Source organism: Athalia rosae, chromosome 2, assembly GCF_917208135.1.
Source record: "Athalia rosae chromosome 2, iyAthRosa1.1, whole genome shotgun sequence".
NCBI lineage: Eukaryota > Metazoa > Arthropoda > Insecta > Hymenoptera > Athaliidae > Athalia > Athalia rosae.
In genome coordinates this window covers 28,440,601-28,456,090 of record NC_064027.1, presented here as the reverse complement: position 1 = coordinate 28,456,090, position 15,490 = coordinate 28,440,601, and the positions used below count along the sequence as shown (strand labels likewise).

General features: G+C 43.6%; 4 protein-coding genes across 5 annotated transcripts; 2 read left to right on the top strand and 2 right to left on the bottom strand.

Moving 5' to 3' along the window:
* Window positions 1–158: 158 nt before the first annotated feature.
* On the bottom strand, window positions 159–4,649 carry LOC125499796. Of its 2 annotated transcripts, XM_048649360.1 has the most exons (4): window positions 3,038–4,649; window positions 1,216–1,682; window positions 980–1,153; window positions 159–897 (listed from the first exon to the last, which is right to left on the bottom strand). In XM_048649360.1, exons 2-4 carry the CDS (start codon window positions 1,595–1,597, stop codon window positions 383–385), a joined length of 1,071 nt encoding a protein of 356 aa, XP_048505317.1. In that variant the 5' UTR covers window positions 1,598–1,682; window positions 3,038–4,649; the 3' UTR covers window positions 159–382. The 2 variants fall into 2 exon arrangements, with proteins under 2 accessions (XP_048505317.1, XP_048505318.1); XM_048649361.1 differs by lacking the exon at window positions 3,038–4,649 and having other exon boundaries at window positions 1,216–2,277.
* A 461-nt stretch (window positions 4,650–5,110) lies between these two features.
* Window positions 5,111–6,233, top strand: LOC105685701. The gene has a single exon (XM_012400054.2). It carries the CDS (start codon window positions 5,333–5,335, stop codon window positions 6,146–6,148), a length of 816 nt encoding a protein of 271 aa, XP_012255477.2. The 5' UTR covers window positions 5,111–5,332; the 3' UTR covers window positions 6,149–6,233.
* Window positions 6,234–6,445: 212 nt separating this feature from the next.
* LOC110116985 lies at window positions 6,446–9,517 on the bottom strand. The gene is made up of 2 exons (XM_020852237.2): window positions 7,228–9,517; window positions 6,446–7,145 (listed from the first exon to the last, which is right to left on the bottom strand). Exons 1-2 carry the CDS (start codon window positions 7,607–7,609, stop codon window positions 6,958–6,960), a joined length of 570 nt encoding a protein of 189 aa, XP_020707896.2. The 5' UTR covers window positions 7,610–9,517; the 3' UTR covers window positions 6,446–6,957.
* Window positions 9,518–14,042: 4,525 nt separating this feature from the next.
* On the top strand, window positions 14,043–15,222 carry LOC110116986. The gene is made up of 2 exons (XM_020852240.2): window positions 14,043–14,664; window positions 14,745–15,222. Exons 1-2 carry the CDS (start codon window positions 14,466–14,468, stop codon window positions 15,053–15,055), a joined length of 510 nt encoding a protein of 169 aa, XP_020707899.2. The 5' UTR covers window positions 14,043–14,465; the 3' UTR covers window positions 15,056–15,222.
* Window positions 15,223–15,490: the final 268 nt, after the last annotated feature.

The following is a 15,490-nucleotide window of genomic DNA, read 5'->3' as shown; positions in this document are numbered from 1 at the left end:
ACGTCATGCCCCGAACGACACTCTTGACTTACTAAATTCTGTGGACCTTTTCGCCGCACCGCCGAACGGTGTTTGAAGTTTGTCTTCCGAAGTTGGTCATATCAGCAATAACGTATACTATTGTTAGCTCTATCGGTTAACTTTCTTACCAATACCCACCAGAGTAAGTCACTTGGACGAATCATTGTTTTTACGATTCGGGGACATTAATGTCCCCCTGTAATGTTCGAAATGAAATTTTATCATCGTTTATTTTCTTTGTTCTCCAACAATTATCATTAAAGTTCGTTTATTATATCGAATTAACAATCGTTATCGGCAAAATCTTCGTACCGGAGGACATAACACCGGTGCTGAGATAATCGAAAAAAATATATTCCGTCTATCCTTGGACGAATTTCGTAAAATGTAGCGATCTCTTCTGTCTCTGCAACGGTGAAAATTCTTTATCGATACCCGACTTGATGATTTGCTGATTTTCGCCGTGCAGTTCCGCGAGTCGATCGTCTCTTTTCCCTCCTGAGTTCAAGTCGAACAGATTATGGCGTTTACGATTTATATCCGCTGCTTCAGCCTGATTCTGACCGTTCGACGGTTGGAACGAATAAAATTCGTCCCCGCCATCGGGAGCGTAATCGGTGATCGGCCGATCCTTCGGTGGTTCGAATTTCCAGGGGTAGGCCGTTTCCTCTATGGCCCCCAGGAATGTATCGGGTTCCAGTTTTTCGTTGATCTTCGTCTTCGCTATGCTGCGTTTTCGGTAATGACCTTCGTACCCGCTCCCTCCGTGACCCGTGTGACCCCCACCGCCGTATTCGTGACTGGAGCTGTGCGTTTGCACGTAAGTGTGCTGAGGATGCTTCACGATCTCGTAGGACGTCTTTCCGCCGCTGCCCTCTGAAGGACGAAGGAAAAATTATTTCAGCCTCGCCGCTGGTCGGCACGGCGATCCTTCGAAAGCCGGGTACCACTTACTTACCCAGTAATTTTTTGAGCGCGATCACCGAGGCTATAGTGAGCGCGATTTTAGCCACTATCAAAGCCTTGCCGGCGAGGGCCGCGATCGCGTGCATCCCCATGTAGATCATCGCGCCCTTCATTGCGCCGGCCAGGAGGATTATTCCGCCGTATCCTTTGTTCTTCTTCCCTCGGCCTGAAACCGCGAGAAAAATGCTCGGTAACCAGTTTGCGCGCTTACCGGTCTCCGGGTCTCACCTTCGTTGTCGATATCCAACAGTTTCGGTATGTTCACCTCGACACTGTGCGTTTTGAAGAACGTCACCACCTCGTTCCATATCTGATCGCTCAATGTCGTTACCTTGCCGTTCGACTTGGACTCGCTCATGCCCCTTCCGGCGTCCCCTCCCGCGTCCCTCACGAATTTTATACCGTCGGATATCTCCAAGCTCTTCGACTCCGATATGCGGTTGGCGAAATTCAAAATTTTCCGCTGCAAGCAGTTCAACGAATCGTTTCTGTCCGCGCAGTTTTCGAATACTTTCAAAACCACCGTCCAACTAGACTTCGCCGTGGTGTTCGAAGCCTCTGCTTTTACCCAGATGAATACCAGAAATATAACTACGCCTCGCCAGTTCATTTTACCACCCCGCAGATTCGATCAGATTTATCTTCCCTCCGGCTCTATCTTCTAAGGTCTGAGGCCTCGCAAACGACTGAACGGACTGTAAAAAGTGCGTCGGTTTTATAGCTGAGAAAATAATTAAACATATGGGTACATGGTAAATATATAGTGCGCAACATATACAGAGCGTGAAACGTGGCATGATGCACTCGTTGTTGTCTATGTACCTACATGAGGATGACAACCGTTTATTAATTAGCAATCTGTAAGAATTACTGTATTAACAATCTTTCAATTTTGTCTTTCAACGTTCTCGCGATAATCGTGTGAAACCACGAAAGACGGCGGGTGTTACGAATTCGAAATAGGTAAGACTGAATATTATTTTTCTCCCGTATTATTTAACGTAATTTTTGTTGCCCTCGCAACGTCGAACCGTTGCCAACGACGTAAGAATCGTAACGTACCTACGCGTTACAAATAACCCAAAGCCTTTCAAAGGAGAACAGAATCATGTTACGGTTATATAACTAGGTAATATAATTTCTATAAACCAGGCTAAATTATGTTCAGTCGATTCGCAGCGGTGCACAAGTAAGATATTTTCTGTAAATTTTCCCTGCACGCAACAGGCTCGACGCACCATCCGGTACATGGGTGATCCGCGTATCGGTTCGCAAAGCTCCGCGAAGTCCATTGCCGTTGAATTCGAAAATTTTCAAACAAGTTCAAAAAAAAAAAAAAAAGTTGTCAAGTCTCGGAATCCCTGAAAATTCGCAGTCTCGTTGAAAATCATAGAATATCTTTCGACATATTTTGTTTCGTATCGATTTTCGGAAATTCGCGAACCGAAAGATGAATTTTCTATTTCTCGCGTCGCGAAGTCTGACGTCCGCCGAGAAGCGTGGGGAACCGAGTGCCTCTGATATTCGCCTTTCGTGAGTTCATATAGTAATTTCCAAGTGGAGAACCAGGTCGAAAAATGTCAATTATCTTTCGATCCGAAGCATCTGCCGGCTCCGTATATACATCTTCTCCTTTTGTGTGCCACTGGGCCGACCTGAACTCGCATCCTCGTCGCGATCCTTCCGCAATCCGCCTCCGCTTTGGTTCGACCGCTCGTCTGTAAAACCCACTCGTTGGACGTATTGAAAGTATCCTTAGCGAGTCGTTGAAAACTTTAAAAATCTGGACTGCTTGTCTTACTTTCGATGCGCCCGTAAATTTATTCAGAAGGTTTTTTTCGTTACACATACCGTAGATGCATGTAAATTTCGTTTTCACCGGTACAACTCGTCGAGTTTATTATGCGAATGAATTTTTGAGCGAAATGATATATAAAAATTCTTGCATCCAGTTTACTGTAATTACTGCTAATTGTGCGCGATTACTCGAGCGGTTCTAATTTTTCACACGTCGCGCTTAAGAATACAAGATTTTTATCTGATTACCCACAGAATGCAGATGAGATGAGTGCCATAATGGATACGCGTTCAACTTCCCACCTAACCGCACGTTCCTCGCTCGAGTAATTATTTCTCGTACGGCGCAGTTACCGGACCGGAGTTCCAAGGAAACCTGAATGGATCTCTGAAATGGCACGGAGGTATGTAATATCCCGCGAAAATTGACGGAGTACATTAGGGAATCAGGTAAATTGAATCCATTAGAGATGCAGTTTCAGTAGCCTCGTTCCAGCTGGTCTGTTACAGAGGCTGATGTATCCTCCGCGCAGTCGTAAGTCCGTGTAACGTCGTTTGCGTCTTTTCCGTTTCAACCATGCGAATCAAGTTCGACACACATATCGGCATCGGCTGAGCGTCGGCGGTTCCGAATCGGAAAACTAGAGCGTTATAGATTCGGTGAGAGCGGCTCGTCATCGAGTTATAAAACAAACGGCGGTATCGGATCGTCGATTTTTCTGGGTCAAAGGTCCCGCGACTTTTCAACGACCGCGTCGTACCCGCGCGCCTCAGAAATACGGACTCCGATCCCCGAGCCTGGGAATAATTTTGTCCTCGCGTCGCTGGCGGCCAACGGGTGACTATGGTCATAAGATATCCACGGTAGGCGGCACTCCGGAGGAAATCTAGCGGTAGGAATAGTGTTGTCTCCTCGGAGAGCGGAGGTCGATCGGATCCACGGTCAAATTCATACCGTTTTCCCTGGAACCTTATGTGTGCGGAATGTTTCTAAGGTACGCGCATCCCATTCTACGATCTACTCCGCGTCTTTCGGTGCGATAGGCGGACGATGCCGAAGAATTGCAGTATATTATACAGAATGTGTTTTTCCCGTTTTATCGACCTCGAACGAACGCTGCGTCCGCAGATCCTCGCGCGCGCATCGCTGACATTCCACGGCGGTAGAATTTTCATTCGGACTGGAACAGGAGGAAGAGAAGCGTTAGATCCGACGCCTTCGGGACCTCCGGATATTCCCGTGGGAATTTCGTAGAACTGTTTCAGGTTGTCCGATTGTTTCGTGACTGAATTAAAGTATAAAAAACGCCGGCTGTTGTACTCGGGACGGTGATTTTCGACAATCCACGCGTACGCGATGACCCGAATTTCTGGTGAAATTCGCCACGTTATTAATTTGTTCTCTTTTTTTTTTTTTCCCTCTAATTCACTACGCGTGAGGAGCCAGTTTGGGCGACCCTTGGATGCCCTGAGACTAGGAATACCTTGCGTACATACGTGACGCGGGATCCGGTATCAGAGTGATAATTATTGCTAAGTGTCCATTAAACTGATAGGATGAAGAGGTCCTTTACACGCGAGCGCGTTGTATCCGTCTGTACTCTAATATAATTGACACGAAAGGGTAATAAAAATTCTTCCTCGACATTAGAAACGTTATAAATTGGCCGTATGAAAATCCGTTACGACAATTTTCTCTGATTGCTTTGTAGAAACGTATCAAAATTTTTGCCTACTTACCCCGATAATCCTCCGGGGGGAGAATACAACCGACGCTGCGTGAGAATAAACTTTGTATCTGTCTCCAATGATGTAAAATAAGGAGGAAGGTGAGAAGTAGGAAATAAAAAGAAAGAAAAAAAAAAATGATAGGCATACACGAACGAAGAGGACTACGGTTAGCGTTAGCTCGGATTGGTGAGCACGTGTAATCCGCGCACACACGTTACCCCATTCCCGGGTTGATCACACGCTTTCTTTTGTTTATAAGAGCAATAGAAGGTGCTCTCCTCTCTGCTCCTGCTGCTGCTGCGGAGATGCCGTGCGGAGGATGACGCGTGTACACGAATAGGAAGGAAACTTCAGTAGTGGGTCTCTGTGTCAGAGGGGCCCCGAGAATCTCTTCGGGGTCATATCCCCGCGCGCCACCTTCTCCCTATCATTGCGAGCGTGCAAAGAGAGCAGACCGACTCGACGTTGCCGACTTTTTAACGGGTCGGAGTTAGACGGACACATTCCCATCGTTAACATTTGCTCACCCCTCCGTAATTTTCTGACCGTGTATATAATTCGCCTAAAGTCTGCTTAGATATTCAGTTGAAGTTGCGATCCCTTCGGCGAAGGGTATTCGATTTGTGACACAAACCCGACGACAATTGGATATAATATAAAACGTCGCTCGATTCGGACGGACAAAGGACGCCGGATACACGCCGTACACCGAAGTGATAAAAATATAAATTTTTTTTAGTGATATAACAGCGAGTGCTCTTTGCGGTAACAGGACTGTGTGTGCGGTAAGAGGAGAAGACAAAGGAAAGGAAAAATCATGATCTCGTCTCAGTCGTTCGGGGTAATTTTGGCGATCGCGATGTCGTTGAGGTTCGTCACACCCGCCGAGGATTTCGAGATCCTCGACAAAGGATATCGCGTCGCTTACAGAGTGTACGAGGAGTGCCAGCAGCACAACGTCGGTCTCGCGCCGTGTCTGAAGAAAAAGGCGATCACCTTCTTCGACAGGGTGTCGAGGATCGGCGATATACCGATAACGGAGAACATGGAGCTCGTGAAGAATAACAAAAACGACGGACGCTCCTACTCGGACCAGGAACTCGAGACTCTCGGTAGGGCGACCGGCTCCTCGAGGGACGATATCCTCGACAATATTCTCTTCGACAAAGTGGCGTCCCTGCTCAACGGTTTCGACATTCGGATAAGCCTGCCGAAAATGACGTCGTCCGACTTCAAGCGGAGCATCGAGGAGGGTCGCGGCAAAATGAAGAAAATGATGGGCATGATGATGATGGGAATGGCGATGAAAATGGCCGCTATGATCCCCCTGGCCATCGGAGTCCTCTTCCTCATCGCCGGAAAGGCTCTGATAATCAGTAAACTCGCACTCGTACTCTCCCTCATCATCGGCCTCAAGAAACTACTTATGCAAAAACAAGGTGGCGGTGACATGCACGGCCACAGCAGCGGATGGCAGTCCGGCGGTGGAGGGGGCGGCTGGGACAGGAGCATGAGGAGTCTGGAGTCCGTCGCACCTGCGGAGACACCGGATACGCTGAAACAGAACGGCGCCGCGGAGAATTTCGCACATTCTTTGGCGTACAAGGGTCAGTACGGAGTCTCGATACAGTGAGACGACGGAGTTTTGTCGTCGTATTTTCTTCAGCGTCGAAATCGAAGGGGTCAACCGAGTTCGAAAAGAATAAGGAAATGCGAATGATGGAACGAATTTGGAGAAAACTATATTGGAAATGCCATTGATGTAATCGTGATGTGGAGAGATATGAAAATCAGAGCCCGACAATAGTATTTGCAATGATGCGATTGTATCGTGAAGTAAACGATTCGTTTAATTTATGCTATCATCTATGACACTCGAACTTATTTAATAACTATATTATTTATTGCATAGAAAAAATCAAGTCATGTCACTGAGTAATTTAGACTAATAATTTGACAGCTTATCAATTTACACATTTCACTACATATGTATGTATATCGTATATCAAAGTTTTTAAGAGGAACAATTGTACACGTGTCGGTAATTTATTTATTCTCGGGGTGTTTCGTATAGTAATAAATAAATTATATCAAACTATATGCGATGGATAAAATAATAAATAAGACGATATATTACATACGAGAGCAACAGCATAACAGAGAAAAATAGAAAAACCTCGTTTATCTGTAATGTGAACTGGAAAATAAATGTATTGTTATTCATCTTCAATATTTTGGTGAAATTCAATCGATTTTCGTTATGGCTCAGCCGAGTCGACACTTTTTTACAACATTCTATAGCCGAGTTTGGAGAAGTAAAATGCATGCATCGAACGAATACTTTCCAATTTTTTTTCTTTCACATTTCTCGTCCTCTTCGAGTGAATTATATCCCTTTGGTATGACAAAGTTCAACTACCCTGCGACAGGTGCAGACGATCTTTAGTGAGTTTTCAGTCCTAGGACGGCTGCGAACAAGGCGAAAAAAAATCCCGCCAAAGCTGTCGTCGAGGCCAGTAAGGACATACCGCCGAGGAGTACCGGAATCAACGCTGCGAATTTCAATTTGTACGCCACCAACAGTGGCAGCATAAACTGCGTCATTTTGTCCTTCTTTTTCCGCGAAAGTACTGCGAACGAAAATCAAACGATCGTCAAACTTAGGGTTATCGATTTTTAACATGAAAAAAGGAAACATAAATCGCAGATCACCTTTCTCTCTGGTGCCCAACGATCCGACGTCAAGGATCCTCGAGGGTTGTTTGGAATTGAATCTGACTATAGCTAAATCTTGAATTTCTCTTTGGGATTTTCGCCCGAGACTTCTGTCGAAAATATTCGCGAGACCTCCGGCGAAGACTCGGCCGGATCGTTTGAACGATATGATCGATTGACCTCGAACCTCGTCGTGGGAATCCGTCTCCATTCTATTCGAGTATTCGAACACTCTGTGTTTGGGTTTTGAATCGGTATCGTAAAAATTCTCACTCTTCATAAAGTTATCGGGCGACGCGCGGTGGGTATCGAGGGTACCGGAAGTATTCACAGCTGAGCTGGTGCACAGTAGAAACAAAAATGTCACTCTTATCTTCATATTTTTTTTGTTTTGTCAGCGAAATATCTCTGGCTTAACAAAAAAACTAATTTTTCACAGTGAATTTCATCGTTTATCGCGGCAAGACAACGCTCGAACTTCACACTCACTTGGATTTTTCTTCCCTTGAAATTTTCACGTTGCACAGGTGGACGGCGGTCATCGGATACCGAATCGAGGAAAGGTCAACGACCGCGAGAAGTCGAGGGCCACGTACGGAGACTAGAGTAATTGAAACTAATCAGGAAAAATGTGGAGCGATCCCGCGCTGCAGGTGATCGAACCGCTCGAATCGGATTTATTATTTCAGATCCAGCATGTGAAACAGATCCGCAGTTAGTGCAGGACGCGAAGAAACTGGCCAGTTCGGGGCGGTCGGACGATACCAACAAACAAGCGAACGGTACGACGAGTTGCACGCTTCAGTTGACGAGAAAATAGACAGTCTGTGAAAATTATCGTCGGAGTTTCTGCGGCAAGAACTGTAATAATCCGGATGGACAGGATATCGTAATAGCCGGTGGTGGAGTTGTTATCCACCGGGGACATACATGACGAGTAATTGACAAAGATTTTTGATCGTAGGTACAAGTTTCTAATTTTTACGGAACAACTTTTGCCAATTCCGATATCGACTCTCTCTCTCTCTCCCCGTCGAAATAAGGCCGAGGTGTCCGGACCCCTCGCACGTCATTTTCCCTCGTTAATATATATTTCTTCGATTTCGATCCCACGAACAAGAAACGAAATTATCGCGCGCGAGAAGGAATGCCGTGTGGCCGCGCGAAGTAATTGGACGACGAAATTCAACGGGGAGGAACGATACTTCGATCGTTAGAAACGGCGACCGTGTTTCGTCGGAGAAATGTCGCGTTTTTCCCTCGTATTTCTATCATCCCGCGAATTTTGTTGCGGTGAAAGTACGCGGAACGCGGGGCGGTGGGTGGTGGTTGGTGTTTCGTCGCAAACACGGTGTGGGTGGATCGAATATCTCTTGACGAGGTGTCGACGCCTACCGTAGCGGAATATTGTCCAGCGAACCCTGGATAATATCGATATAACTTTTCACATTTTTTATCCCCTCTACTTTCCCAACCCCAATTACCGTGGCTTCTGATGTATGAAACGACTGACCCACATGTTACTGCAATTTTATTCAAATGCCAGTGCCCCAGCTCACGCGTTCGACTTTATTTCACGTAGTTGTTCGTTATTTTTTTCAGTCCTACGATATTTTATAATAATTTTTCAATCCGCTTCTTGTCATCGTATCTGAAATTCGGACTCTGTGTAATTGGACGTTCCACGGTTGACCCAACAATTCGTTACGGCTGTTACACCCTCCGTCATCATTACGGTTTTTTCTATCCGATCCCGTTTTTTGGTAATGAACGTTTGTTTCAGAGTATCGATTTCGCGTAGCGTCGTAAAACTCGACCATTAACAGAATTAGAAACACCGTTGCGAACTCCGGAATTTCACACGATTCTTCTTCGATTCATTGAAAACAATATATATATATATCCGATACACCGGCCTCGTCATCTCGGCTATTTTGCCGGATATTCAATTGAATTGAATCGAATTTTCAACGCGATCGTATCGTCGCGCCGCGCAACGATTACGCAATTATTGAAACGAGTCGCGGTTCGACGAGACGATTTTTACGACCACCCTTGTCTGCTCCGCGGGCGCGTCCGTTACGGACGGAGGATATTTTCGTGTCCGTCGAACGCACGAAATAGAACGAATAGTAGAATAAATTAATGCGAGATCCAAAATAGGCGATAAGAGAGAACTAGCCAGGAGATTACGAGTCTGGGCAACCTCTAATAAAGCAGTCAGTCGAATTAACTCGAGTGTGAAATAATACACAAATGGAAATGGTTAGTAAACTCTCCCACGGTAAACTTAAGGCTGTCCCAGCGACCCCCACCACCGCTTATTTTTCCATAGTTATGTGGCGTCCGTGTAACGCAATCGCATATATCAAATAACTCCTCGATAAAACAACAGATCACTCTGAAACTGCTTGGGACAACTCATTGAAGTGTGGTGAAGGGAGCTACCGTCAGGTACAAACGAACAAAATTAGTTTGAATTAGTAATTGATTTATTTTTGCGAAGCTGCGGATCAGCTGTCACACGGACGCGAACCACAATTACACGAAAAACGCACAATTTACGGAAAAGGCACCGAATAACGGATCATAGCCCCATGCATGCTAATCCTGTCGACCGTTTGGAAAAATTACAACGCAGATTATTGCCATTTGGCGACTTAAAACCAAATATGTGAGCCGAAACACAAATCGTGAGCTTGCCCATGTTTTTCTAGCCCGCGCCACCGAAAGTCGCGTAGGAACAGTTCACGACTTTGCCGCAACGTTTTGAGCGACATCAGCGCTACACAGTCGAGCTCAACAGCAGGGGTGCTCAAATAAGATTTCTCGCTCGTCAAGCGTGCTCTAAGAACCGAATCCCATCTTTATCGCCACATAACTATTATACATGGGGCTATCCACGTCAACTTGACACGGCTCCAGACCTCATATCTCAAATTTCGTTTTTAATTTTATATGTTACCATCCTACCTCTGGAGAGCTCCGAATTTTTTGTGCTGAGTTTTCAAATCATCACCTCCGGAGCTATGAATGTTTTCGAACAAAAGGTGCTTATTTGAAATTCAGCAATAAATCACAAATAGTCTGTGGAGAATATAGACACCCTCCCACTCACAGAAACATGGGCGGAATTTGGCTCATATTTGTTTTCAATTCATACAAAATTTTATTCCGAAGAATGCTTTTCTGATGACATTTATGCTCTTGAAAATCTTTCGTACTTACACCATTCCGGTATTTCGAAATAACAATTGCTTCAAATTGAGAAAAATACGTCACTCGTGCTCATCATAGTTCCGACTCGAGAGGTAATAAATTTTTTTTTTGTTCACGAAAATTCTGAAAAAATTTGAACCCTTGTAGTGTAAACTCGTGCAACATTTTGCTCCCTTGGCATTTTCTTCGAGTTAACTTTACCGGGATCCCTCTGACGGAACAACTTGACCCATGTGAAGTTAGCCCCCCCAAACGTCAGAAATTTTTTTGAATAAATCACACGGATTGCCCATGATTGCCCTATCTTTTTTTCTGTTTGCCTCATTTTATTCAAAGTTATCGCGCATTGAAATTTGAGGGGGGGGGGGGGGGGGGGGCTGCCTTCGTGAAGTTGGACCCCCCACCCAAGAGTATCGGATTTTGCGGAGTTTTCAGAGTTATTTGTTACACATAAAAAATCAATTCGATTTCGGCATCGTATACCATTTTGAAAATTTCGGAAAAATTCCCGAGAAATCGTTATGCGAGTTCAGAATTTTTCAGACCATTTGAATCATGGGTGGAATTTTCTACGATTTTTGCAGAGTTGCGAGATTTGTATCCAATTTTTCTACCAACGATTTGGGTTATGTTTTCAGGGGGTCATATCAAGATCTATAGCTGATGTTACTCACTCACTCATCTCACTCTGAAACTGAGTCAATTTGTTTGTCGTGAACTTGACTTTTGTAGTGCGAATCTGACTGGGTTTTACCGGTTTTTCTGGAGTTCTTGTTCGAAATTTCAGATAAAAAAAATCCATTTTCCGCAAGGTTCGCCATTTGCGAAAATTATGAGTAAATTTTTCAACGTGTTGTTACTGATACAAATATTCTGAGATCTCACCGATCATGTGTGAAATTTTTGCCATTCGTAGACGGAATTTGCGTTTCCGATAACATTCGAGAATCGGAACATCTCTCGAGAACCCGAATTCGATCCATAATTCAAAGAGTCTCTAAAGTGTCCATATTGGTGATAACATATTTGTATAATTTTATCGACAATTTGAAAAATAGCGACCATCGCGGAAAATTGATGTTCACATGTAGTGAATATCAGAAAATCTGCGAAAAATCTGCAAAAATCCCACCTATCATAGGTATAAGCGACCCCCAAAATACGTCTCGGAGAAAAGATTTCTCGAGACTTTCTCTAGAATTGGAAAAAATGGTGTACTTAGTGTCGTGTCGAGATTTCGGGAAAAATGATTTCAAACAATTGGGTGCTCCAAAAGAATTTCTTTGAGAAATGAAATCGGTACAATTTGTGTTGAAAAGTCGAACTGAAGACAAGCGATTTTACGTGACATCATAGTCCGATACCATCTATGGCCTATGACATGGCCCCCTCAGAACTTGTAACTTCCAAATTCAGGCCGAGTCACGGTTAGAAGAAATAAATAAAAGGAAACACAAATTCTGTCAACAATCGTGTCAACTTCGGCTCATGATCTAGAAAGTATCCAGAATTTTGTCTCGGCGAGAAAATTGTGCCAGAATTTTTTTTTTTGGACAATGACATACCTCGCAAAAATTGGATTTCGTGATTTGAATTATGATGAACATCTTCACAACAATGGAAAAATAGAGTAAAAAGTGCATCAGCAATACAGTACATAATCCATGCATGGGTTTACGGTGTACAAATAAACGTAGTATCAAATTTTGCATGCAATAGAGTGGCTTTTTACAAGAATCTGCGGTACAACCCGGGTGTTCAGAAGACTCTGAACATTTTTTGTCAGCTCTCTTGGGATCGGCCATAGTGAGAAACGAAGATGGGTTGAAACCAAAATGGACCGGGAGGCCGTTGAATTAGGGGGCATGGGTTCAAGATTTTACTAATTTTGCTGAGAATGAAAACGCGGGAGATGTTTTAAATCCTATCAAAAAAAAAATTCAAAAAATTATGAAATAATGAAAACGTTTTCGAAATAATAGGATTAGCTATAAATATGAATGATATAGAGACTTGAATACGAAGTCCGTGGACCATAAATGATTCTTTATTTTCTGTTTGAACCAAAACCCTAATACTTGAATCCAAAACTTAATTGATTTATTCTATTCCAATTTTAATACTTGAGGAAAGTTTGGAAAAATTCTTACGTTCATCATTTGGGGCAAGGGGGTTCACGATATTCTTAGTTTTTCCATGTTTTTCTCATACTGGGGAGTCTCAAATAATTGACAACTTGCTTATCGGGGTAATATCCGCAGACGGCAAAGAATTACAGAGGTCGACGGGCAGGCCACGAAGTTGGTACATAGTGAGGTCCAACAGGGTCTGGAGAAACTTAACCTGCTTTATTCTTCCTTTGGTTTGTGCATGTTGATTCGAACATGAGTCGAAAACTATATTTTCGTTGCAGTTGCATTTTGAATGTAGTTGGGCAGTAATGTAGCACAATTTCTTATGTACGTACAAATGGTATCGACCAAGAGCGGAAATCCCTCTTACTGAACACTAAATGTCTGTGACTCCCGAAATTACTCGCTAAGCGGGTGACAGCATGGCGTGAGCTTTTTTCATAACTTGTTAGAATGAAATTGCTCTTTGATACGCGAATTTCGCAACACCTCATCACAAGCTGACAAATATCACACACAAATTACATCCTTACGAAAAGAGTGCGAGTTATTTCAATCTCTGTATACCTCTCATCTGGATGTGGAATTTTTTTCGCGATCATATAGGTTGTCATCCTAGGCGATTTCATGTGACATTTCTCCGAAAATTCCCAGAGTTAAAAATTCTCGTTCTGATAAGACCGTGTTCTTCGATTTTTCCCCACGAATAAAATTATCATTGCTTCGTATCAGAACCCTGACTTTTTAAACGCATAGCCGCTCGTAGTGATTGAAATGTTCGAATTTTTTAGTGCAGAGACGTCAGCATGTAGTTCATGTAGGGTTTTAACATGAGAAGAGAGGATATTCTGTGAATGCCGACTTTGGTATCGAATTGTAATTAGAGAAATAGAAAACGTGGGCCTACACGACCGATGGTAGTAGAAAGTTTCAGTTGGGTGCATAATTTAGGTGTGTTATCGGAAGAAAATATGATAATTAGGGAAAGGCGGGGCAAAATGGGGTACTCGAGGAAACCGTGAGAGAAAAAAAAATTTCGAATCCAGAATGATGTTTGACGGCCTTTTCGATCATTTCAAAAACAATTTTTTCGAAATGTTTCGGTGACCCCATTCTGCCCCGCTGGCAGAATGGGCTATACAGAAATTTGGATTATGCCACCCTCAACATTTGTCGAATGCAAACAATTCATTGATTAGTAGCATTACAATTTTTTACTAGTTTAAAAATCAAAAATTCAACAAAGTGATATTCCGTATTTTCATACAGTTTTGAATCATGACGAAAAATATTAGGTATATGAGTGGAATGAGCGCCAGTGATACTATTACCCATCGAATATTGGGCATACTAACTGCTCTGAAATCAACGTGGTTGGCGTGGTGAGCACCAGGTGTGCTGCGATCGTTTCTAAACTCATTTCGGAGTTCGGGCTCGGCGCTGGGACACCCTTAATCCTCGGAGTTAGCGTCGACCAATCGTTCCGGAGAGGCGGAAATTCTGACCAATGGACGAGTCGGATCTTGGAGAAGAATTGCGAATATAACGAGTCCGGGAGGAACCCGAAGGAACCGGACGATCGTCACGCGTCAGTATCAAGATGATTGAAGGCTCTTTTTACTGTTTCCTTAGACTCTATATAAAGTTATTTACTTCCCGAGAATCGAGTCAGTTGTCATCTTCTTTGCGCGTCGTTCACTACCTCGATATGCAGCTACCGACTATCCTCGTCAATTTTTATCAAAGATCACGGCGCGAGCACAAGTGAAACAAAAAAGAAAAAAAGAAAAAAAAGAAAAAAAAGAAAATTCCATTCCGGAAGCAATGAGACCGGATGCGACGAGTTTTCGAATAAATATATCGCTCGTACGACAGATCTAATCGATGAAAATGTTATCGCTCTACACGTTTTGCTTGGTGATATTTTTCCTATGCGGAGTTCTCAGTGACGAGACTTTATCGAAATCAACGTCCGAAAATGATCTGGAACTCAGAGATTCGTCTTCCGGTCTAACCGGATGGATAGAAAATGGTGCGATGAATTTGTTGGACTCGTTCGTTCCGGACGACAATCCGGTCGAGGGTGAGAAAATTTTTGTCTCTGTGGGAAAAACTGATCGTCGTCGAGGATTCGAGAATAAAAAGTAAATTTTTTTTTTTCAGCCCGTAAAAAGAAGAAGAAGTACAACAAGTACGTGTTACCGTTGTTGGTTGGTTTTCTGTTGATAAAATCGATTCTTCTACCGATCGCCCTCAAGAGTTTAGCCGTCCTGAGCGGCAAGGCTGTTATCCTGAGTCTCATGAGTTTGATATTGGCCGCGATCGTTGGGCTGAAAAAAGTCGCTCAGGGATCCTCCGCTTCCAACTACGACGTCGTCAATATCCCATTGAGCAAATACAGAAGGAACGACGATCTCTACAGAAGATCCGGCCTAGAGGACGACGACTTACCTTATCAATTTTACAGAGATTGAAAATTTGATTTATCGACTATTGGAATCAATTTGTACAGTCGTTGTATCGAAGCCGATAAAAATGCTCAATGAGAATTCGATTACCGCTATAAATTATGATCAGCCATTCTTTCTCGAGGCGTGAATTGTACAATTTCTCGTTGAATAAAGTATAATGATCGTCGACGGTATTATCCTCATAAATTTAAAGCGGTATCACCTTATATACCTTTCATTGCGAGAGTAACGAACGATCGCTAACCGGTCTCATCGACACACGAACGGGAAAAAGAACAGAATCGTGTGAAAAAAAGTAAATTCAAATTTACCGCATACACCGTGAATCGAACGCGAGGCACGTGACAAGTTACGTCAATATAATAACACGGAATGGAGAAAGTTCCGTCTGCCTTACGACGAAGATGGGACGCGGACGTTCTAAGAGTCAACGAAATC